The 26,512-nt window shown below is 36.7% G+C and overlaps 1 protein-coding gene across 5 annotated transcripts in view; it reads right to left on the bottom strand.

The window, feature by feature from the left end:
- Nucleotides 1–26,512, bottom strand: part of PARD3B (par-3 family cell polarity regulator beta) — a 1,089,129-nt gene that overhangs the window by 371,939 nt on the left and 690,678 nt on the right. For all 5 annotated transcript variants that reach the window (XM_073019963.1, XM_073019966.1, XM_073019964.1 and 2 more), the window contains one exon: nucleotides 15,470–15,514. In XM_073019963.1, the coding sequence (XP_072876064.1) occupies nucleotides 15,470–15,514 (45 nt within the window). The remainder of the gene's footprint in view (nucleotides 1–15,469; nucleotides 15,515–26,512) is intronic.

Here is a 26,512-nt window from a genome sequence, read left to right as displayed (position 1 = left end):
GTCCAAATACAAAACTGAAAATAAAACATAAACCTAAATATGCCAGTAATTGCAATAAATGTAAATGTGCTAAACCCCAGTTACAATTCAGGTTGTCACAGTGAACTTCAAAACAAAATCCAGCTATTTATTAGGACAAGACATACACATAAAGCTTAAGGATACAGAAAGTTTGAGAGCAAAAATACGCAAAAAGACATATCAAGAAAAAAGATTTAGCAAGTACTACGTAAAGGATGCCTGCAGTGTGTCATACACTGCTCTTGGAACTGGTGATACAAAGTCTCTGCCTTCATGAAGCTCACTTCTGGAGGTAGGGGAAACAGATAGTAGGTTACATATATCAATAAATGTACACACACTTACTATAGACTGTGATTAGCTCTATAAGGAAGTAAATAGTAAGGTGGGAGAAATTGGCTTCTTGTTGGGTGACTATTTTAGATAGTTTTAAATTATCTTTGAAGAAAGAACATTTGACTTGAGAATTGAATCAGAGTGAATTAGCCATACAGAGTGGAAGATCATTCTGGGCAGACGGAATGCATGTGCAAAGGCCTGAGGAGAGTTCTCCTCACTGAAGCTCTCCAGGTGATGGTGGCTTGGGAAAGGGTAGCAAGTGAGGCCTTGGGATGTATTCTCATGGGATCAACCTGATTTCCTGCTGGTAAATGTCGGGGCTTAAGAAAGGAAAAAGTCAAAGCTGACTGCATCTGGCAAGGCTTTCCAGGCCCACATGGAAGTGTACCATTGCATCTGTTATGTTTCCCTCTCCAATGAAATGGACTGTTGGGGGACTATATTTGAAAATATTACTCAAGTTAGACTTGATTGAGAGAAGTTTATAGTTAGTAAAAGGTGAAGCTTTATACATTTCTTGCACGGAAGAAGAAAGTGTTCAATCAGAAATGAAGGCATTTGACCACGGACAGGAGAAGGGACCCGAGGTGTAGGTCATTGTTATGTATCCTGAAGGTCTTGGTAGAGCCCTTTGCTCAAACTAAGATTCCTTGAACTTTGTAAAGACGCATGATAAAGGCCGGGCGCGGTGGCTCAAGCCTGTAATTCCAGCACTTTGGGAGGCCGAGATGGGCGGATCACGAGGTCAGGAGATCGAGACCATCCTGGCCTACACAGTGAAACCCCGTCTCTACTAAAAAATACAAAAAATTAGCCGGGCGAGGTAACGGGCGCCTGTAGTCCCAGCTACTGGGGAGGCTGAGGCAGGAGAATGGCGTGAACCCGGGAGGCGGAGCTTGCAGTGAGCTGAGATCCGGCCACTGCACTCCAGCCTGGGCGACAGAGCGAGACTCCGTCTCAAAAAGAAAAAAAAAAAAGAAGCATGATAGAAACTACGGAAATGCTGATAGAAGCTTACAGAATTAATCAGTGTTTTTCAAACCTCAACAATTTGTGTTACCACTCTATAATACTCTGCCATTTTCATACAGCATTTTGTATTGTTATTTCCTTAAAAATAACTCACAGTTTTTGCATAAAAATTCTATTTGCAAAAAACATGTAGCAGTGCTGTAAGTGAAAAAACAGACTTTTACTAACGTACATTAATTTAAATATATAATTTTTCAAAATAAAGAGTGTTTGCTCATATAAACCTTTTAAAATAGGGTATGGGCCACCAGACTACTAAATCAACCTACAGTAGTATTTTCTGTGAGGCCTGTTAGTGCAGCAGTAAAATGTCTCCATCACCAGTTTGATGCCAGGATTTCTAAATATCTCTCACAGCTCACTGAGGGCATGCCATGATATTTTACAAAACTAAAATCAAACTGTCTCATTTATTTTCTTTCACAGTTGTGGTTTGGTTTGCTTGGTTTAAAAAGGTATGCACTTTTTAAAAAAACTGATTGGTTAATAAAAGGGTTTTCATTCAGAAGGTAACTTTGAATGGCTTTGTTCTCTTTTGATGGGGTGGACTCTGTAAGCTGTTTTGTAGGGGCATGCGGTTTCTAATTATCAGTAGAGTGGGAATGATTTTGCATTTGCTTATTTTAGCAAGGAGAAGTAATCTAGGTTCCTTTAAGTTTTCTCTTTCATTTCACATATTCTTCATTAACCCCCTAATTATAAGTCTGTTTTTATTGGATACAGTTAGGCATCGTGGGCCTCTAAAAAAGGACTTTTTGTACATGGCATTGCATGGGTACTTTATTACATAAATTACTAGGACTAAGTTTTTGCCCTCTAGGATACCAAAAATTGACAAGGGGGTTTAATATTCCCTAATTACGTTTTTCCTTATGGATTTTTTTTTTCTTTTCCAGCAACCCATAAATGACACGTCTCATGGTTAAGCCTTTCTCCATTCTCTTTTCTTCCAAAATACTTCTGTGCTGCAAATAGGTTCCCAAACAGGTTTCCAGTATGACTCAGGGATTCAGCCTTTTATCTCCTTCCCAGAAACTAGAAACTCCCTTTTCCTGTGGTTCTTCTGCCCATAATCTTTGCCAGTCCCCATGCTGAATCCTTCCATTTGTACAATATTTCTATTACTAGGTTTTGTATGCGATGGTTTATGTTTAAAAATGTTATTTTTTAATCCATAAATTGTTACCTAAATAGTCCATTAAATATAGTCTGAATGTAAAACTCAAACACTACAGATAAAGCAGAAGGTCCCTTTGACCCCCAACCCTAATCTTCCTCCTCAATAAAGATAACCATTGTTACTTTTTCTATGCATTTGCATTTTTACATAAGCACATGGTATTGCCACTGTTTGTATTCCTATTGTTGCTACTAAACTGTGAGAAACTTAGGGGTAGAATCCATATTCTACACCACTTTGTATTTGTAGTAGCTGGCAAAGACCCTGGTATATGGTACATGTTCAATAAATATTAGCTTACTAAATGAGTTTATCATTGGTTGCCCCCCTCTATGCAATAGATAACAGAGTTTTCCTTTCTATATGAAAAAAAGGTGGATTTGGGGAATATTAATAATATAAGGGAGCCATGACTATTGACCAAAGGAGATTAAAAAAAACAGCCTGAGAGGGATCTTTGAGCCTGTGATACGTAATATAAAATATATATTTGGTTTTCCTCTCATTTCCTGACACTCAGCTCCTAAAACCCTTGGAATCTCCAAAGTGACATATCTTTAAATGTTAATAAGATGACTGATGAACAAGAGCTCTTGAATAGCCTCAGGATTTGGGGCTGCCTGCCAAGGGAATCAACGAAGTGACTAGAGGGTTGGAACTTTCAGTCCTACCCTCTAAACCCCAGAGAGAGAAAAAGGGCTGAAAGTTGAGTTGCTAACCAAGGACCAACAATGTAATCAATCCTAACTACTTAAGGAAGCCTCCGTAATAACCCAAGAGGACAGGGTTTGGAAAGCTCCTAGACTGCTGAACACACAGAGATGCGTGGAGGGTGGTGCACCCAGAGAGCACATGAAAGCTCCTAGAACCTTCCCACAACCTTGCTCTATTCATCTCTTCCATCCAGCCCTTCATTTGTATCCTTTGCAATGCTCTTTATAATAAATAAGTAAGCCTAAATAAATCATTTGCCTGAGTTCTGTGAGCTACTCTAGAGTATTAATTGAACCTGAGGAGAGTCATGGGCACTGTGAATGACAGCTGGTCAGAGGCCGAGTCATAGCTTAGGACTTGGGACTGGCTTTGAATGGGACAGCCTTGTGGAACTAAGAGCTTAATCTGTGGGATTTGACTCTATCATCAGGTAGACAGTGTCAGAGTTGAATAGAATTATAGGACACTAAGTTGCTGTCCACTGGAGAACTGGTCAGTGTGTGCAGGGGAAAACCATACACATTTTGGTGACCAGAATTGAAGCATTCTGTGCTGTGCTTAGTATTCTGTGTTGTATGTGTGAGAATAGAAAAAAACTGTTTTTCTCCCTATTTCTTACAGGAACTGACAGGCTCTGGAGCAGAAGTGTGAGTCGAGGCAAGAAAAGTATGAAAGAACAGAACCTAGAGTCACTAGAAGTTAAACAATACTGGGCACCAAGAGAGAGGCTGCCTGAGAAAGCAGGGGAAGGTTTCTCTGGGAGATGTGTCTTCAAGAGTTCAACTGGGGCTCCGAGGCATGAAAGGGCAAAGTATGATTAGAGAGTAACTGTGAGTAGCGGGGAGTTGGGAACCTGTAGATAGAGGGTAATGGTGGCAAAAGACAAGGCTGGAAGGGCAGGTCATGACAAGGTGATAGAGGCGTTGGTATAACTGGTTAATAATACTGAAATTCATCACATTACTGGAACCTCAGTGTAGGAACAAAAGAGTGCTTTGCAAGGAGGCAACACTCTTCTTGAAATATATGTCTTTTAAGGCTTCCTCTTACCTCCAGTAAACAGTATTTGATTCATGTTTGAAACGCGTACACCTACACACCCTTCATCTTACATGAAGTAACAGTAATATTATGAAAACTAATACATCCTAAAATATTTGTCAACGTTAGTTGGCAATATTATAACTTTATCAGATTTTAAAAATAAAATTTCAGCTTGATATACATTACAACATAGACTGGGAGGTCCATTATGTAAGAGCTCACCTTCAGATTTCCCAGGCTGAGTTTTTAATGTGTACTTCCAATATTATGTGTCAGCTAAGATTTTACTTGAAAAATCTTAAGATTTAAAATATTGCTAGAATGGCTAGATAGCCATTCAGTGAACACTGGCAGACTAGATTTTCCAAAGATGTTTAAAATGAAAGGTCTTGCAAGTAGGTAGGTTATAATCTCCCTTGGTCACTGGAATAGAGCATCTCAGATTTTTTTTTAAGTTTCTCTACAGCTAATTTACACATTAAAATATCTTTCTTTAGAAGAGCAATTTTAAATTCCAAGTTTCAATGTAAATCTTTCTAAAATAATTAGGTGGGGACTGAAAATCTTTCTAGCTCTTTCCAAATCTATCCTTCATAGGGGCCTGCTATTATGTAAAGCTACTAGGTATAGACTCTGATGATTTTATTAGAATATTCTCATTGCAAAAAGTGTACTGATGGTAGCCTACAGCCAAATATAAAGGAAAAAAGAATTAATGTTAAAATTGTAGGTTAAAATTCAGTTATTATTCAGTCATTATGTTTTCAAGAATGTGATTTATTTCTACCCACGGTACATCCAAATTCATATAATGAAATTCTGATTATGGCATTTTCATGTAATTTTTAACTTCATTACTGCTTTGTGTGGCTCCTACTCTTGTTCCTCTCCAGCTGCAGAGCTGATCCTAAGTTGGGTGTAGATAGCTCAGCCTATAGTAAAGTTTTGATGTCAAACATTCACTTTGGATTTATCAATCTTTATGTAATCGCTTAATAACATTTTTTAACTCAGATGATCACTCTGGCATTTAGAAGCACAATTAGAATTGTCACCTCTAAACCACTGTTTTCTAAATATATAAGACATATATTACCCACGGATAGTGAAGTTTGAGAGATCAGCCATATTAGAAGTATCTGATGTATATAAAAATATCCTCTTCTCTTTATAAAATTATTTTTCATTTATTCAAACAATTCAACAAATTTTAGAAACTATAAATTTTCTAAATCAATGCACACTGAAGCACAGTAAATTTTATCTCCAAGGATAAACTGTCAAATTATGAATAATGAGAAAGATAGGATAATGAAGAGTTTTGCTACTGAGAATTATGTAATGTAAATATCAATATATGAGGTCAAAGCAGACAAATATATACCAAAATACGCCATATCAATACATTCCATCAGAGCTCAGAAATAATTTCTCCTGTGCATTTATGTTAAAAAGAAAGAAAACACAATAATAAAGCTAAAAAATATAATGAGTAGCAACTATAGACTTACATAGTATATACAAATTTTGAACAAAATAAAGCTTTTTTGTATGTAGAAACTTATTAAATTCTGGTAGGTTTTAACAGAAAAAGCTTAAAAGAAAAATTATCAGTGCTATGCCAAACAAATCTTTCTATTATTCACGCTGAGTATAGGGAAATTTGGGGGATTTTAATGATGGTTTAGGTTATTAAATCAGGCAAAACTGGTCGCAATAATGCTCATGGTACCAAGTATGAGACTGCTGAAATAGAAGTCAACAGATCGGAGCCTGGGATCTGTTGCTCAACAGCTGGGCCTCTGATGAGGTTCACTTCCTTTCTCTAGGCCTCAATGTACTCTTTCAAGTAGTCTGGTTGTAATAGAGACATATAATACTACATTTAATCCTTGTATTCTGTAATTTCACTATAAGTAGAGAATTGGAAATATAATCGGAAATGATAAGAAACATTTTACTTTAGGAAGTAATTGTAGTTCATCCACAACCAGACCCTTGACTATAGTGTGCGTGGATGTGTATGAATGTGTATGGGTACGTGTGTGTGAAACACTTTTTTTCGTAGTTCTCCATCCAATTTTGCTTCAGTGACTTAAACATACCCCAACACGGGTTACTTGTTATCTATAGCATTTCTTCTTTTCTTTGGCAGCCTGTTATCAACCCTATAATGTAATTATATACAGATCTGACATCATCTAGAAAATTGAGACCATTAACTTTTTTTTTTTTTTTTTTTTGAGACAGAGTTTTGCTCGTCACCCAGGCTGGAGTGCCGTGGTACGATCTTGGCTCAGTGCAACCTCTGCCTCCCAGGTTCAAGGGATTCTCTTGCCTCAGCCTCCCAAGCAGCTGCAATTACAGGTGCCTGCCACCACATTCAGCTAATTTTTGCATTTTTAGTAGAGATGCAGTTTCACCATGTTGGCCAGGCTGGTCTGGAACTCCTGACCTCAAATGATCGTTTGCGTTGACTTCCCAAAGTGCTGGGATTACAGGCGTGATCCACCGTGCACGGCCAACCGTTAACATCTTTAATTCCCACTCTTCCCCCTACAAATTTATCTATAACACAGGCACCCCTACCACCTTCCTTACACCCAACACTCATCCTTGCCAAGGCCAACTACTACAAAACTACACTCTTAAACCAGTTTCTTAAAAAACTGCTTCTTTCCCAATCCATCTTCTCCTTACGAATATCTCTTTTCTTTCATTCTATAAATATGATTCAGTGTTTCTCATTAATAAGATAAAATAGAACAATAAAAACAACTTTTCTTATCTTCTCTAGATATATCTCTCTCCTTTCTCTTGATGTTAAGTTTCTAGAAGGATCATCTATGCTTGTTTTACCTCCCATTCCTAGTGGAAATAAGGCATCTTTTCAAACCTTCTGTAAACCTGGGACCATTTCCTCCTGGAAATTCCTGATCTCCTCATTCATCAGACACAGGAAATCTTTAAAGAAATAATTCATCTAGGCCATCACTGAGTCTGAACTGACCCAAGTTTTTTCTTTATTCACCAAAAAAGTTGCCGTCTATGCAACCCCATCACTACTGCTGATCTCAGTCACTTCCAAGATATGAGACCCAGTCACCTGCTCTTTCCTGTGCGGTTGGCCTTATGATACCACTCTGTGTGTCTTCCAATGTGACTTGCTGTCCTACTTCTCCCCTCATCCTAGACTCTTCCACCTTGCCTTCTTGAGCCCAACTATCTTTCCATGGTTGACAAAATACTGTTCATTTTCAACCCAACCTCTTCTTTCAAACCATCTCAGTTCTCCACTACGAATTATACTTTCTCAGCACCTTTCTCAATTGAAGCTTCTCACACCCATATCATGGAGGTCAGGGTGAGAAGGAGATCCATCTTGGTCCTTTTTCCTCATTTTCACTTTCTGCACTTTGCTCATATAGAATCTTGCTCCTGCACAGCTCATGCTAACCTGTCACTCTTCCTTCTACTCTCAATCATCCTTGCCCTCTACTTCCTTCATCATCTATCCATCTGAAAGATTTCCATCTTGGAGTATAGGTAATGGAACCCCAAGGAGGCTTCTCTCTCTCTCTTTCTGCCAGGCTCTCTCTTTCTGCTGGGCTCTGAAGAGGCAGAGGAGGCAGGGGAGGTTCCAGGCTGTGGGGCCATGACAGCACTGTGAGTCTCTCCTGCTTCCCCAGGTACTTTCAGTGCCTGCCCAAATTTGGTCTCTTCGCATCCATCCACAAGGTGATCCATATTGGCTTCTCATCCACCAGCCCAGCCAAGGCCAAGAAGACCAAGCGTATAGCCATGGGTGATCAGCACTGACCCACAGTCCCAGCATTTCCTCCATCAGTTCCATCAGCTCCGTGGCCTCTTTTGTGTGTGTGTGGGGCGGGGAGGGGTGGCCACAGCCTTTGTGTTAATACACTTCACTCTTAAGTGTCTATCTACCCTGTCTCTATCTTCTCACTCTTGTTATCAAGAAGTAAACGCTGCAGGAAATCGCTAGTCAACACCTGCAGAAAAGCTGGTCCTAACCTGAAAGTTGGAGCTAAACCCAAATACTGGAGATATCAGCAAATTCCAGTATACCTGGAGATATGTGATCAAGAAATAAATGTTTCCTGTTGGTTTTATTATGCAGCATAGTTGTAGCGATAAGTGACAAGTACAATGACAATCAAGTTGGATACCCTTTTTTACTTACCCATTAAGTTTAACTTAAAAAAAAAACTCAAAGCTTTCTTGCCTAAATATTTCTTACTTTTCTTTCCCCTTCCATTGCTAATCACTGACACTTATGCCAAAATCATCTCTTACCTTGACTATTAGTCTGTCTCTACTTTTTTTTTTGGCGGGGGAGGGGGAGGGGCGTCCCTTCAGGTTCCTACAGTCAAAATATTGATATTACTAGAATATAAAAGTGACCTCTTTTCTTTAATCTGTTTAGATTATCTGAGCCTATGGGATAAAACGGCACTTTTTCATTTGGTAGGAGTCTGTATGGTCTAATCTTTGCCTAGTTGGCTCAACTTGATATCTCGTCAATTTCCCTTTGTACTGCTGCCACACTGAAGTGCTTAGAGTTTCTTAAATATACCATGATGTTTCATGTTCTCAGGACTTTCCAGATGCCTGAAATGTGTTGGCTCATGGACCTTTTCTATATCTCCAATTTCTATTTTGCTTTCAGATCCTGCTATGGAAGCACATCCTTTCTGAAACCTGACAGCCATCCCCAATTCCAAATGGAATTAAGCAGTATTTCCTCCGTGAGGTTTTTGCATTGAACTCTTGAACATGAGGGTATCAAACAAATACTGAGTTAGACATTTGTATTTTTTCTCCTCTACCACATTATAAACATTTTATAAGGCTGAGAACATGTCTTATTTTACTTTGTATCTCAGCACTTAACACAATATCTGTTGCAGAGTGGGCATTTAGTAAACATGAGTGGAACTAAAATTATTTAGTTTGAAATTTGATTTGGAAACATACGTTGTCTCTTTTTTACTCATGAATTTTAGAGATGCATAAACTAGCTCCACATTTGAGGAGTAAATAATTTTATTAAAAAGACTGATATATTTGTTTCTAATTCAGTTTGATTCACTGAATTTTACAGACCACATTATTCAGTAATTTTTTTGCAAATGTGGAAATATCAGAGTTGCTTCACAATCAACTTTGTATAGGAAGAACACTAGACATATTGCTAAGTTCTTTATGACAACTTCCTGAATTCCATGGAAATATAAACCAAGGCTGCAGCATGTGAGAAATGTATACATTTCCTGTGTCTAAAGCTATATTTATCCAACATAACACATGACAAAAGCTTAGAAAGCATCCAATAAAGATGTCTGTCCAAATAGAGAACCATGCTGTCATATCTTCATAAGTCGATGCAAAAAGAAAGAGTTCAAGTACACTAGCCACTAACTTGAAAATTTTAGCTCCGCATCAATAATAACCATAAAAATTCAGGAAAATTTGCAATCCAATTAGAAGATATAAATATTTTTAAAATGGCCATAATTGGCATTCCAAAATGTAAATGCATATTTCAATTTTAATATTCTATGAAAGTCTGGAATAATAAGACTTAATGCAATTTATGAAATGTCATTTAATAACTCATTGCTCTTGAATTAAAGTGACTATCCAATCACCCTATGGTTTTAAAAGCTCTGTTCTTTTGCAAGGATCTAGAAATTTCTTAGGCCACATTTGAACACTCTAGATTTGAGGTTTATACACATTGCATTTAGAACAAAATGTAAGACCTGCCGAAGTAGTAATTTGCATACTAAACTCTTGGCCTTTCTTATAAGGATACACATTACCTGCACATGTACCTTTGCTATAATTCATACACATCTAATGCACATCTTCTCTCTCACACAGCTCTCAACTTGGCCCACACATTCCTATACATGTACACATGCACACATACATGTAAGGAAACAAAGGCAAGAATGATCAGATTAGATGTCCCTCTCATACTCAAGGAACTACAGTAGTTTGGTAGAGAAATTATAGTTATTGTGTCCTGGTTCAACTGGCTGAGCTTACACAATGCAAGTAAAGATGTATCAGATATCTTGATATGTGTGTGTCATGTAGGGGCTGTGTCTTACTCCTGCATTCTCTGTCTTTGGAATGTGGGCATAAGGCACATGCTAGTGAAATATAAATTGCCCCAAAGCATAAGCTCCACCATATAATACTGTGGTTCATATCCTTACCCCAAACTGGTTACTGGCTGGAGATCAAGTTCTTTAATTTTTAATTTTTTTGTGTGCTCTGTTGCCCAGGCTGGGGCACAGTGGTGTGATCTTGGCTCACTGCAACCTCCACCTCGTGGGTTCAAGTGATTCTCTTGCCTCAGGCTCCCAAGTAGCTGGGACTACAGGTGTGGGCCCCCATGCCCAGCTAATTTTTGCATTTTTAGTAGAGACGGGGTTTCACTATGTTGTCCAGGCTGGTCTCAAACTCCTGACCTCAAATGATCCGCCTGCCTTGGCCTCTCAAAGTGCTGGGACTACAGGCGTGAGCCACTGTGCCCAGCCACGATCAAGTATTTAAATTCCCTGAGCTTCAGTTTTTTCATCAAACTGTTAGGATACCAAATATACTTAGTGGCCTCACATAGAAATAGCCCCCTAGACTGTTAATGAGTACTTGCTCATTAATTGATAAAGTTGTCTCAGAAAAGGTCTAGACTTGCTGCCAACCATTACTTTCACAGACTTGCCTGTTTTTACAGCTATATGGACAGGTGTTTGAGAATATAAGAAATTAAAACAGAAATAGCCAAGCTTTTTAGTCCATTTTGCTAATTAATATGTCAGAGCTCATAAAGAAGAACTCATCGGCTTTCTTCAGTACTGCATCATCTTAAAGAGCTGGGTCAGCAAAGATCTCTGCAGACAGTCAATACATATTAAAACAGTTCCAAGCAGTAAATCAAAACAAAAAAAAAATAAAAAAGAAGACACTAAAAAAAGTAAAATTTATAAGCCCTTTCTGTCTGAACGTAAAGGAGCATTAAACTATTGGTTGAGGTGTCATTTTAGTAGACAGAAAGAAAATAAGGAAGAATTCCTTCTCCGACATATGTTAAGACCCTGAGTTTAACCAAAATTAAAGCATAATAATAAGAAGAAAGCTTTGCTAAATTTGATGTCATTTTCTCTGGATCCTAATGTTCCCTCAGAATATTTAAATCATTTAAAAATGGTTTTATTGTTAAAAACATACATTTTTCTGTTTTTTTTTTTTTTTTTCTCCAGCCATTGCTAGAATTTGAATTTTGTCAGAGTTCAATGAGTGAAACAAGGAAAGAGGTTAAAGACATTTTTGGTTTTTCAAGGCTCTATGAAACTTGTGATTTTTCTTCAAGGAACCAAACAAACGGTATTTTATTTCTAACTTCTCTGGGCAGGTCTTACCTTATCATAGACTTAAATACCTCTCATATGTGGAGGAGGATTCTACCAGCTCAGAAACAGGAGAATCATCCTGCTATCTTCCTTGCCAAGGTAATGAGATGCAGTGCCCTTTTGGAGAAACTCCTGAAATAGGTCCTCAGAGAAATCTCAAGAATACTGGATTAATTCCAGAAGGGATGAGGGGAGCACTACATTTTGGGCCAAAAATGTTAGAAAGATTTATTTTACCTGGGCCTTTGATTGGATCTGAGCTCTGAAGTATCAACCATTTAAAAATTAAGCCGAGAAAAGGGTGCCAAAAATATTGTCACAAATTTGGGAGGTACCCAAGCCAGACCAACAGATGGAACTTGACACGAAATGGCTCTTTACAGACTAAGTAGCTGACTCAAGAAATTTTAACTCAGATGAATTTATTAAAATGTTGAATGTCGTCTCGAATAAGAGGCTGGATGACAGATTTAGGTCAGTATACACAATTTAATTTGTTTAACTTCCTGTTGGTCTTGGATAGTATAAAAGCTGCTCACATTTCCATAGCTAAAGAGAAGGAGTGAGAGACTCTTCTTAGCATAAAAAAAATACAAAAAAAAAAAAAAAAAAAAAAAAAAAAAAAAAGCAGCCAGGCACCACACGCATGCCTGTAATCTCAACTACTCAGGAGGCTGAGGCAGGAGAATTGCTTGAACCTGGGAGGCAGAGGTTGCAGTGAGCAGAGATTGCGCCACTGCACTCCAGCCTGGGCAACAGAGCAGGACTCTGTCTCAAAAAAAAAAAAAAAAAAAAAAAATCATATTTTAACTTAAATATTCTGAAGATCTGAAGAAAGAATTTGGGAAAGGGGGCAATATTGCAACAAAAAGAAGTTAAGTGATTCTTTTTAACAATGGTGAGTTAAGTAGAGATTTATAAGTTAAAATACGATCTAGTAACTTGCTTAGTGGTCACAGATTACCTGTAGCTGACTGAGACTACAGGTGAATTTAGATGAATTTAAAAAATGATTTTGTAACTGAAAGAGTTTGTTACAATCAAGAGAACCCTTATCCCTCTGCTGCTGCAGCTGCCGCCACCACCACCACCACCACCACCACCACCAAATCCCAACGAGACATCCCTTCACGTAAATGCAACGCACGGAGGGGAACTACGTTTTATGTGAGGGATGAGTTCCTAAGGATCATTATGATTCAAGACTAATTTTCCAAAAGAAAGAAATGTAAAAAACTGGGGGAGTGGCCAGGCTCTGTGGCTCATACCTGTAATCCCAGCACTTTAGGAAGCTAAGGCGAGTGGATTGCTTGAGCCCAGAAGTGTTTGACACTAACCTGGGCAACATGGCAAAATCCCATTTCTACAAAAAATAAAAAATAAAAATAAAAATTAGCTGGGTATGGTGCCATGCGCCTGTGGTCCCAGCTATCCGGGAGGCTGAGGTAGAAGGATCACTTGAGCCAGGGAAGTCCAGGCTGCAGTGAGCTGTGATCATGCCATTGCAGTCCAGCCTGGGTGACAGAAAGAGATTCTGTCTCAAAAACAAAAACCAAAAAAACAAAAAATGGGGAAGGGTATGTTCTTAGAGTACATAAATTTTGAACCTTAGTTAAATACTTTCCTATAATGCTGCTTTGTGCTTTCTCGGAACCGTTTCTAGTGTTTTACAAGATGCTCTCATTTAATGTGACTCTAAAGTATATGATTTTCGGTGATTGTTTAGCCCTTTTCATTGCAGGCCACTTTTGCTCCAAAGTTATCAAGTGTCTGGTTATTTTTCAGCATTTCTACAGATGCCCAAAGAGAAATCTGAAGTAGTGATATGTTATAATAGTACTTAAAAATATAAGAATAGTGTATGTTGGAATAACAGTACATTAGTAACAGAAATATTCTTTAAAACATCAGATGTATTTAAACAGTGTGGTTCATGTGACATAAAGACTGCTGGAACTATTTCTATCAGCTAAAGTGAAGTTGCCATATGGAATTTGCAATGAACCTGTGTGATGGCTTTAAAATTCTGCCATTTTTGACTAAAAAGTTTTTGGAAGGTTATTATTTCAAGTTTTGCACTTAGCATAGTTCTTTATTAATTTTTTTATATCACACTATGCAAAGACAGATCATTGAAATTTACATAAAATGTTATGCCAATATACAAAGATGACAAAGTTCTCATCTTAAAAGAGTGACAAACTTTTAATTGCCACCTAATAGCAGTGTGCTTGGCAATTAAGATTAGAATAAGATTTGATTTCCTGGATAAAGCCAGAAAATTTATTATTTGTTCATTTTCAAAAACCAAATTGATAAACATTCCGGAAAAGGAAAAGGACTTCAACTTTTTGCCTTGAAGCCTATCCCAGCACACAGAAAAGACTTTTCATCTTCAGGTATTATTTTGTGTATATATATACACATATGTATATATACACATATATATGAACTACAAGCAGTATGTATTTAAGATGAAGATATTATAGATTATTCTTGGGGTTCCCTGGTCATGATAACTTCCTTCTGAAGCTCCTAAAAATATGTCCAGTAGTAGAGAATTTAATGGAAGAGGATGTTGGGAACAAACAGCGTGTGGCAATTTATTACTCCCACAGAAATCTCTTCTTTCACAGTGATCTAACTTCTTAGGCTTTTTATTAGGAAAAGCAAGAAAAAAAATCTAAGAGTTGTGAACCAGCCCTTCCCTGCTGTTATCACAAGAGAATCTGGAGAAAGAAGAAAGAAAAAAATCATAATCTTGCCCTGGAACATGATGGAGGTAATGAGGCAACAAGGCCACTTACTGCTGAAAACATAATTGGCACACAAACACAGGAGACACTTGGTGATGGGAAAGGCTTCTTTGTTTCACCAATGGAGTGATGTCAGCAAATCATAATCCTTCTGTTGTTTGGAGGGGCAATGCTACGAGCAAAATGGACATTTTCTCCCCCGAAATAATGTGCCCCCAGAGGAAAGGGATTACTCCACTATTTGCTTGCTTAGTAGCTTTAAACATTTTCAACTAATGTGAATAAATGATGATGGAGGAAGGCAAAAGGAGTAGGAGGCAGTCTACTTGGCCATGAAGAAACAGCTTGGATTTTAGGAGTGAAGGTAACTCACACATGATAAAGACCTAAGAGACGCTTAGAAATTTTTGTGGACTTTCTAGAGAATATCTAGGGAGCTCATTCGTGTCTCTAAAGAAAAATAATGCATACATCCCTGGAACAATCCATTGTGATGACAGGCAGGAAAAAAAAAAAAAGAAAAGAAAAAACTCCTATTCTTTATTGAGGAGAAAAAAATGACCATATCTTTCTTATTCTGGAATCCTTTGTCCTACCACTTAAATATGAAAGTCATCATGGGAAAGAGTCTTGAACTTTCTTGGGCTTTCTTGCAATTTTTTAAAGTGTTCAGCTGGAGTACAGATTTAAGATTTTTGGTTATATATATATATTTTTGGAAATCTTTATTCTTTGCTCCTAAACATTCTGAGTCAGCATACATTATGCCACTATACACACAGCCAAGCAATAATTCATCTTTGTGGAAGTCAGAGACATCTCCTGTATTAATTAGAAAGCCTTTCAGCGACTAGTGGATAGAAACAGGTTCCAACTGCTACTAAAACACAGCCAGTGATTTCCAGGAAGGGGAATATAGTCAGTTACAAGGAATTTCTTACCCGATTTGTGTCCAGCCAATGAGTGAACCTTGCTTTCATCTGGCACTGAGGAGAAGAAATGAAAGAGACAAGGATCAGACCGGCTTGTAAATCAGACAATTTTTAAACAGTAAATTAATATAGATTCATAATAAGTTAAAAATTTTACTGGCAGAGATTTGAGAAACATTTTTTCTTCCAGCCTACCCTGGGGTACCTCACTTTTATTGGTAGATATCTTGAAGACAGCTATGAATAAGTATGTTTATTAGATCTTTTATGAATATAACTTCATTTTCTCTTTATCTTCTTTATTTTAACTGGGTTGTTGCTTCCATGTTTACAACAGGAGAAACCAAATTCATAGACCCAGGGATGTATACAATATAATAAAATTTTTTCAGCATAACAGCAATACATGTGTTTGTGTCTGTACGTATATTAAATACTTAAGAATTAGACTTCTGTATCTAGTCAAAATAGAGTAAAAGGGAACAGATTTGTAATCCTCCTCAAAACAATTTTTAAAACTAGACAAAACAAGAAACAATGGCATTCAACAGATTAGACATTAGGCAACAAAATGCAGTGACCCCAAGAGATGGAAAACAAAGGACGTGAACTCCACAATTGCCCCAGCTTATTCTCCGAAGAAAGCCTCCAGGCAGCTGTGCACGAAAGACAACACCCAAGCAGAACCCAGTGATGGCCCCAGCTTGAGGACATGGTGCTGGCCATCCCAGGAAGCCAAAGAAGACAGAGGTTGCAGAGCAGAGAACCAGAGAGGAAAGAGCAATAGTATCTTCAGAAAAATCTCTTCATATATTTAGTTGAATACTGATGATCACATGTGTGTAAGAAAATTACCCCAAGAGTTGGCAAAGAACCATCCCAAACTGGAAAAGGAACAGCATCCGAAGTTCACATAGGGCTGGGAATAGTGCCTATTTCCAGCAGCCAGAGTGGAAAACTTCATAACTGAAGGACATCTATTCGAATGTGAAGAAGGGTCTTGCCTCAACAGTGGGGAAAAACTAACTCTAGATTAACAGAGCTCTGATGAAATGGATTCATTTTTAAAAGACACAATTACTGAAGCTCATATAGGAAGAATTAGATAGTATGGGTAGCCCTATAGTAATTTTTTGAAAAAAAAATGTGTTTATATGTAAAACTTCCCCACAAACAAAACCCTAGGCCCAGATGGCTTCGCTGGTGAATTCTACCAAACATTTAAGAAATAAATAAGACCAATTCTACAGAAAATGTATTAGAAAGAGAGAGGATTTCCCATGCCATTCTATGAGGCTAGTGTTACCCTGATACCAATATCAGAAAAATACATGATATGAAAATTGCTAACCCATATCCTTCATGAACATAGATGCAAAGTTCTTAATCCTTAAGCATCTCTGCATAGATTATCACTTTCAACAAAAGCTGTTCATTACCATGTGTCTATGTTAGTACATAAAACTCTGGTTTCAAGGGTTGAAGCAAGGCGAGGGGAAATTTGCTAATGGAAGAATCTCTTCCATTTTGCCTAACACTAGATTGATCTCAGAGTAACATGTCCCTTTTTTTCTCTGCCCACAATATTCAGTCTTAATTGACCCAGTTACTATACATAATCTTCCCACTCCCACCTGGCCCTTCTTTTCTAAGCGATTTCTGTATTTTCCAGATAAAAACACTACATATCTGTGATTATTCTGTTCCCAACTGCCTAAAAATATTGTTAGACTTTTTGTTTTATTTCCAGTTGGGAGGTAAGTATTTATAAGGCACCACTTGTGAGCCAAATTCTGTTTTTCTCAGACCTAAAAAGCACTTACATAGAATCAATTTACACTGTAAGTAGAAAACTATTAGAAAACAATGATAATGATTAAAAATAACCTTAGCAACTAATATTTACTGAGTACTTGTAATACACAGGTTTTATGCTATGCACTTTGTATCTGTTCATTCATTCAATTCTCACAATGACCTGGAAAGTATTATTATTACTATCTTTATGTTACAGATAAAGAAACTGACATATGCTTCATAAATGGAGAAGCCTGAACTTAAATATGGCACTCTTAACCACTCCATTCATTACACTTGTGATAAGAGTCACAGAAGAGTTACTACCTGAGAAACCTGGAATATAAGACAACACAACTAACTATATGCTAAAACACTACTCTCTTTATTTGAATATATGCTATTAATAGTTATCTTTCTGTGGTGATCAATCTTAATAAATATTAGCTATAATTTTGTTTAACAAGTTTTGAAATTGATGATTCTGATGGGTTCAAGCTAAAATATCCATTCTCATTCTACAAATGAGAAATCATCTTTCTGAATCGGAATCCTTGTTTGGAAACAACAGTTTTGTGCAAATCATTTTAACTTTCTGTAGCCTCAGTCTCATCATAAGAAGATATTGCTTACCCCACAGATATGTGGTGATGATTACATGTGCAAATATATGCAAGGTACTTAGAAGACCACAGAGTAAGTGCTTAATAAATATGGACTACTGTCATCACCAATGAGAAACAAAATAGAAAGTCAGACTAACATCATAGCTAGTAATCAGACAGATATGGGTTGAATGCCAGCATCACCAGGCAAGTTACTCAGCTCTTTTTTTTTTTGAGACAGAGTTTCGCTCTTGTTGCCCAGGTTGAAGTGCAATGGCACGATCTCGGCTCACCGCAACCTCCACTTTCTGAGTTCAATCGATTCTTCTGCCTCAGCCTCCTGAGTAGCTGGGATTACAGGCATGTGCCACCATGCCTGGCTAATTTTGTATTTTTAGTAGACACAGGGTTTCTCCATGTTGGTCAGGCTGGTCTCAAACTCCTGACCTCAGGCGATCCACTTGCTTTGGCCTCCCAAAGTGCCGGGATTACAGGTGTGAGCCACTGCGCCCGGCCACTAAGCTCTTTTTTAGCTTTAGTTTCCCCATATGAGAAATGGGGGAAAAAACAGTACAAACAGTACACAGAGAGTTGTGGGAACTAAATGAGAAACAATGTACAAAAGCACATTGCACAGTTCCAGACACATAATTCTCAATAAATGAAAACATTTGAGAAATGGAAGTTGTGACAGTGGTAAAGGTGGTGTATTTGATGACGGTTGTGGGGTTTGTGATTTAATTTGCTCAGGATTATAAAGAACTAAAGAGAGAAAATAATCAAGAGCATACTATGCTTCAGCAGGGCACTAGGTGCTTTCACACTGTTATTGTATGGATCATTCCCCAACCGCAACAGATATGACCTAGCAGTTTACCTGGCTCCTGAATCATTCTGCAGTGGAAGACAGGCAATGAAAGTACAGTAGACTGTATGGTTTTATTATGTATAGTCATTCAGAAGAAGGGATTCATACAAAGGTAAGGCTTTTGTTATTTTGTTTTTATCTTTTTAAAAAAAATCTAAGCTGATTTAAGTACTTGCAAATTCCCTGGCCATATTAGGCTTAACAAATTATCTTCTTAACTTTTTGGCTGAATAATATTTATTATTTCTTATACTTATCATTATTTTAATTGACAATTTGAAATTATCTCGAACACTAATATAAACTATTTGAAAAACATTGTAGAAAATCCAAATGGGTGATAGGCATAAAAATTAGAGGCCTTTCTCCGAAATATTCACTGACACAGATGTCTATCTTTAGGACAGAAGATAAATGAATAAACATAATGGAAAAGAGAGGGAACCGTAATGACTTAATTGATAGAATACATTTTATTTAAAAGGTTAAATTTGGAACAATCATCTTTTATACACATGCTTAGTGCTGGGAAGTAATTTAAATAACAGTAGCAAATGAGAAAATGAGGTAAAATTACACATGCCACCAAGTTGTTTTTTTTTTTTTTTTAAATGGCAAGTGTTATAATTAATACCCAACTTCCTTTATAACTCACATTACCTTAGAGCTACTATTAAAATTATCTCTTGGGGCTGAAACTTAAGTCTAGTAGTTTCACTGCATAATATTTAGCATAGTGATTGGAATGGTAGCGATATGAAATACGACAGGTGTGTCATTTTAAACAAAGGACTTATTTACAAGAGACTGAAAAATAAATGGGCCTGGTGTGGGAAAGGTCTTTGATTCCAAAATGGTAAAGTATTAATTAATAACATTGAGTAAGAGAGTACTGATGGAACAAGAGTCTTAAGTTTCTTGTTCTAGTTCTGATGATAGAATTTTTTCTCCTTTTCTTTCTTCTTTCTTTTGAAAAAAGTATTTGTATTTACAGGTTATTTCATTGCCTTTCTTATCCTTCAGTTTTACCCAAAGACTGGTACTACTTGCTCTTGATTATCTTAAATGGATATTATAATAATTGAAGAGATACCAATGAAATGCTCAGGTTTCTGAAGCTGCAATTCATAAATATTTTTGTAACTGTTATTTTATTATAACCATTATTACATACTTAGAGGGTACCATGGACTGCCTCCTCTTGATCTTTCTTCAGATTTATTTAGATAATAGGATTTCTACACTAACTTCATGCTCCCTCATATTCAATTCAAGATTGATGTACATTATTTTACCTAATTATCATAAGGTACTTAATAAAGAGGACACTCTTTGGCTGGGAAGATTGTTAATTTTCTGGTGTGTTCTCTGATTCAGGAAGACTCGTTTGAGAAACATAGCAGCCTGATGGCCTATGTTTCTAGTTCTCCCGGTTGTAAGCCTTTGAAGCTAATTAGAACTGCCCAGTATCAATGGCATCTTTTAAAAAAGCATAAACAAACAGTCTGTGTCTTTTCACTTAATGTCAACCAGTTCATCATTAGAATTGAGAGAAAGAAAATACAGGGGGAAAAGTCTATGAAAAAGATGGCACTCTGAGAACTAGTTAGTGGCAAACATCAAAGTGCACATAAGACTTACACACATTGGCTTCCCAGTAGGATACATTTATATTAATATAGTGATCACTTAAAGTGTTTTATTATTTTGTCAAGCTTTCTTATACACTTCAAATGCATTCTCACTGGGGGAAAACAATCCCCTTGCTTATTGATAGCATTTGATACGCATTCTATAACATAAGTGACTATTAGGGACTACACTTGCTTAATAAAAATTTGCAGAACAGTGGCAGATTTGGTGAGTTAATGGGCCCCAGATGCTCTTCTTATGCGGACAGAAGATGGTGTATTGCTATCATGCACAAATCTCTTCAGATAAGAATTGCCATCAGCTACAGTTATTCTTTTGTAGAATGCCAATGCTATATCACGAATGGGGAATATGCAAATGTGTTCAGATTCTCACTATTCATATTGAGATACTCTGAGGCAAAGTATTACTCTAAAATATGATGCAATGGTAGTCTTATATAGATAACTCCATTTCATTTAATTTTTGATTTCCATATCTTTGAAATAATAGAGACTGCAATTTTGAAGTTGATGTTTGGCACAATAAAAATACATCTTCTAATGAGGCTATAAATACTTCTCTTTGGATAGTTTGCTAGGAAACTAAATATCAAGTAATCCCTTAACAGTTAATAAATTTGTTTTCAAGAGTTGTTCCTTCAGAACTTAAATTGATGTAGTTGCCAATATTAAAAATCAATTTTCCTCTCCTTTAGCAGATCAATTTCTGCACCACTGATTGATTTCCAGAATTTCTAAGGAATGCAAACCTGTTTCAAATTGTAAATTAAGTTTCTTCCTGAGCAACCATGAACTATTACTGCATTAATCTATAGTGTTTTCGTATGTCAATGACAATTTGACATAATGATTCTGCTTAGCAAGACTTTTTGAGTTTTCAGCACTGTGAGTTTTCATGTGTTAAAAAATTCTTCCATCTCTTGAAACACACACACACACACACACAAAGCAAGGCTTTTGCTGAAAAGGGGGCTAGGGAATTAGTAGAAGATCATAGTGCAAACATTTATCTCATTTATCTTAGCAAGTTTTCCCAAAAGCACTGTGCTGCATCTCGAATGTGCTGCAGCTCTGACAGTCAGCTAATCGGAACTCTGCAGCTGAAATTTTCTTCCAATATCATAATGCATCTCTGAGTCATAGGATAAAAAACGTTACATAGGGTAAAAAAGGAAGGCCCATTCCCCTCATTATTATCCAGCTATCCATATGTTCACAACTCTTTGGTGATCTCTTTAAAATTCCTTTTCTTTCTCTATGAACCTTAGAAAGTCTTAAATTGAAAGTTGCAAAACTCCAATACTTTTCATATATTCTTATGCTGTCATCTTTAGCTCATTAAAGAGTATTAAAAAAATCCAAGTAATTTCTTCATAAATTTATTAATTTGTTTTAATCCATTCAGTACACACCATTTTTCTTAAAAGAATCAGATACTCAACCCCATGGTCTAATGAGGAGATACAAATGACATATTTGTTAGAATAAAATATGTTAAATAGTTTAATAAAGAAAAAGATATGCTTCAGGAACAGTGTAAGGTCAGAGAGACACGAAGGTTCACAAAGACAATAAAGGTTTTAGGTGAATAATTACTTGCGTCAATTAATCTGGGAGGAGCAAAGATAACTTCAAGCACCTAGAACATCTTTACTCCTGGGGAAGGGAGTAGCATGAAAAAAAAAAAAAAGAAAAAAGAAAGAAAGATAGATCCCGAGCTTTGACTTTAAAAGGCCCTGGATTCTGATGCTAATTACTGAGTCTTTTTTCAAGCTTACTGAACTTATTTGTAAAATGTAGATAAAGCCTCACAGGATGAGACAACTTGATGTAAAAATTTATCATGAAACCTAACAGAAGTAGGTGTTCACAAATAGATTATGATAGACTTTCACATCTCACCACTTTTGCCAGTTTTTCTGTACTATAGCACATCATATATATATAATATATATATTTATATGATATATAATACATATTTATATGTATTATTTATATGATATATTAATATTTATATGATATATTAATATGATATATTATATATGATATATGACATATATATAATATATATGATATAAATATGATAACATATTTATATGATATATTAATATATAAATATATATATTTATATGATATATAATACATATTTATATATAAATACATATAATATATATCATATAAATATATATATTTATATGATATATAATACATATTTATATAAAAATACATATAATATATATTATATAAATATATATAATGTATTAGATAAATATATAATATATATTTTATATAATTTTATCTATATGTAAATATATATATGTATTTTTTTGAGATGGAGTTTTTTGAGATGGAGATTTAGTTTTTTACACCTGTTGCCCAGGCTGTAGTGCAATGGTGTGATCTTGGCTCACTGCAACCTCCGCCTCCTGGGTTTAAGTGATTCTCCTGCCTCAGCCCCTCAAGTAGCTGGGATTACAGGTGCCCGCCACCATGCCCAGCTAATTTCTGTATTTTTAGTAGAGATGGGGTTTCACCATGTTGGTCAGGCTGATCTCGAACTCCTGACCTCAGGTGATATGCCCACCTTGGCCTCCCAAAGTGCTGGGATTACAGGTGTGAGCCACTGCACCTGGCCCAGAAATCTTTTTTTATTACTGTTTTTAAATAGAATTTTACCTTACTATTCAACATTAAACATTTTTACATAATACAAATTTAAAGATTTTTATTTATTTAAAAAATTTAGAGACAGGGATTTTGCTATGTTGCCCTGGCTGGACTCAAATTCCTGTACTCAAGTGATCCTCCTGCCTCAGCAACCCAAGTAGACGGAATGACAGCCGATGCCACTGCACCCAGCTATAGAAGTAGGTTTTTAAGTAGGCTATGCAACTTTGTAGTTAGGTACAAATTGTAGGCAACACAAAATATTTCTTCGAATTGCAAATATCTCAATTATTTGTGCATGGGTCTGTTTCACATTAAACACCTTCAGCAGGGCATAAGTCTTGTTTTTCCATTTCAGCCTAGTATCATGTCTAGCATCCCTCAGGTACTCATTAATGTCTGCTGAGTGAATGAATGTGGCACGTGTAAAGAAATGACAGCACATTTGGGCACGTCCATTCAGCAAAGGGTTCTAGACTCATGAATGAGACAACCGTTCATTGTGAGATATATATAATTATAGGAATGGTGTAGTGTAAATGTGTTTAAACACTGTAAAATTCTTCTGGCAGAATTTTCAGACAAGTTCCTAGCAAGGAAGGGTAGGAGAAGGTAACTGGGGTCTGATTCTGGGACAGGTCGAAATAAAGACCGAAATGTAAAAGAACTGTTTGGAATAAATATAATTCACTTGTATTTTGAGTAATGAACTGTAGAAATGTAGAAAAACACATGATTAGCAGGCTAGTCTCACTCTGCTGTCTTTCTCTCGGTATATATGACTGACCACTAGGGCAGTGGTCAGTCTCTCTATTTTTTGGCTTGTTGGCACTAATCACACTCTTGTTCTTCACATAGTATGCCTGAAATAGCAGTTCCCTCTGTTTATAGAAAAATCACATTTCCAAAAACACTGAACACTTTGTACAAACAGCTCTTCTTTCAACCTGCAAATGTTATGAGTTTCTAAAGCTGTAAATACAGGAAATAAATGTCTTTCTGGTATGACAATTTCAGAAAAAGGCCAAGAACAGAAATACTAGCTTTAAAAATTGCTTTTACTAAATATTAAAGCATGAAAAAACGCTGATATGTGCAAGGTATAAAGGATAACAATTGGCTGGGTGTGGTGGCTCCCACCTGTAATCCCAGCACTTTGGGAGGCCGAGTTGGGTGGATCATCTGAGGTCAGGAGTTCAAGACCAGCCTGGCCAACGTGGTGAAACCCTGTCTCTACTAAAAATACAAAAAAATTAGCTGGCATGGTGGTACAGGCCTGTAATCCCAGCTACTTGGGAGGCTAAGGCAGGAGAATTGCTTGAACCCAGGAGGCGGAGGTTGCAATGAGCAGAGATCGCGCCATTGTACTCCAGCCTGGGCGACAAGGGCAAAACTCTGTTTTTTTTTTTTTTTTCTTTTTTTTTTTTTTAAAAAAAAAGGGATTAGGTAAACACTGTGTATCAACCACTGTGTTTAAGAAAAATATTATTTTACCTTTGAAACACTATGGGTGTTTCAACCCGATGCCATTCCTTTCCCTCTTTGTTCAGAGGTAACCACAATCCTGAATTTTATACTTTATAATTCTCTTGCACTTCTTTATACCACAAATGTGTCCCCAAATAGTACTCTTTAAATGTGTATCTTTCATTAAATGACATTAGATTCTATCAAATATATTTTGTGTCCACTGATGTGACTGATGTCACTATGACTGATCACACAGTCATGTCACTAATATGTTGTGTCCACCGTATGATCATACAGTTATGCTTTTTCTGTTCTAATCTGTTAATACGTGTCCATTGATCAATTTCAAATGTTAAACTCACATTGTATTCCTGGGATAAAATGTTCTTGGTCATGATATATTATCTTTTTTATATATTGTTGGGTTCAATTCACTAAATTTTTATTAGTTATTTTTGAGGGTGGCTTGGACAAATTTATTTTCTCACATTTCTGGAGGCTAGAAGTCCAAGATCAACTTGTCAGGAGAGCTGATTTCTCCTGGGGTTCCTCTCCTTGGCTCGTAGATGGCTGTCTTCTTCCTGTGTCTTCACACAGTCTTTTATCTGTGTGTTTTGCCAAATTTTACATCAATTCAAGAAGGATATCAACCTACAATTTTTTTTTCCAATGTCCTTGTCTGATTTTGGTATCAGTAATGTTGGCCTCATAGAATGAGTTGGGGAAGTATTCACTCCTCTTTATTTATCTGGAAGAATGTCTGTAGAATTGTTATTATTTCTTTTTATGAAACACGTCAAATTTGCCAGTGAAGTCATTTGTACCTGGAGTTTCCTGTGTGGGAAAGTATTTAGCTGTAATTCAGTTTCTTTAATACCTACAAGGTAGCCACACTGTTCATTTCTTCTTGCATGCATTTGATCATTGGAATCTTTCAAAATCTTTGTCCATTACATTTTAGTTGTCAAATTTATTGTGCATAATATTGCCTTAACATCCTTTGAATATCTGTGAAATCTGTCCCCTCTCTCAATCATAATAATATTCACGTCTTATTTTATATTATACTAATCAGTCTGGTTAATGGTTTATTGACTTTATATAAGAAAACTAGCATTTGGTTTCAATGATTTTACCAAAATTTTTCTAATGCGTTGATTTGTGTTCTAATTTTTATTTCTCTTCTTATGCTTAATTTGGATTGAATTTACAGTAAGTCTCCCCTTATCCATGGTTCTGTCGTCTTTGGTTTCAGTTACCTATGGTCAATCATGGTCTAAAATAGTAAATGGAAAATTCAAGAAATAAACAATTCATACATTTTAAATTGTGCACTGTTCTGAGCAGTGTGATGAAATCTTGTGCCATCTTGCTTCACTGCACTCAAACCATTAATCACCCCCTTTGTGCAGAATAGCCACACTGTGTATGTACTTGTGTATTAGTCAATTAGTAAGCATTTTGGTTATCAGATCAACTGTGGTGTATAGTACTACCCTCTACAGCACTATGGGGATCAGAACTATACTCAGTTTCAGGCATCCACTGTGGGTCTTGGAGCATATCACCTGTAGACAAGGGGCGATGGAGACTACTGCACTCTTCTTTTTCTATTTTCTTTCTTTCTTTTTTAAGACAGGTTCTTCTCATTGCCCAGGCTGGAGTGCAGTGGTGGATCTCAGCTCACTGCAGCCTCGACTTCCCAGGCTCAGGTGATTCTCCCACCTAAACCTCCTGAGTAGCTAGGACTACAGGCAAATGCCACCATGCCCGGCTAACTTTTTGTATTTTCAGTATAGATGGGGTCTCGTCATGTTACCCAGGCTGGTCTCAAACTCCTAGGCTCAAGTGATCTGCCCACCTCAGCCTCCCAAATTGCTGTGATTACAGGTGTGAGCCATTTCACACAGCCCCTCTTACTATTTTCTTAAAGTGAAAGCTGAGGTCATTTATTTGAAATATTTCTTCCTTTTCCAAGTTCAGTGTTATA

The sequence above is a fragment of the Chlorocebus sabaeus genome, chromosome 10 (assembly GCF_047675955.1).
Source record: "Chlorocebus sabaeus isolate Y175 chromosome 10, mChlSab1.0.hap1, whole genome shotgun sequence".
Classification (NCBI taxonomy): domain Eukaryota; kingdom Metazoa; phylum Chordata; class Mammalia; order Primates; family Cercopithecidae; genus Chlorocebus; species Chlorocebus sabaeus.
The sequence above is the reverse complement of the archived record's forward strand: the minus strand, read 5'-3'. Positions and strand labels throughout refer to the sequence as shown.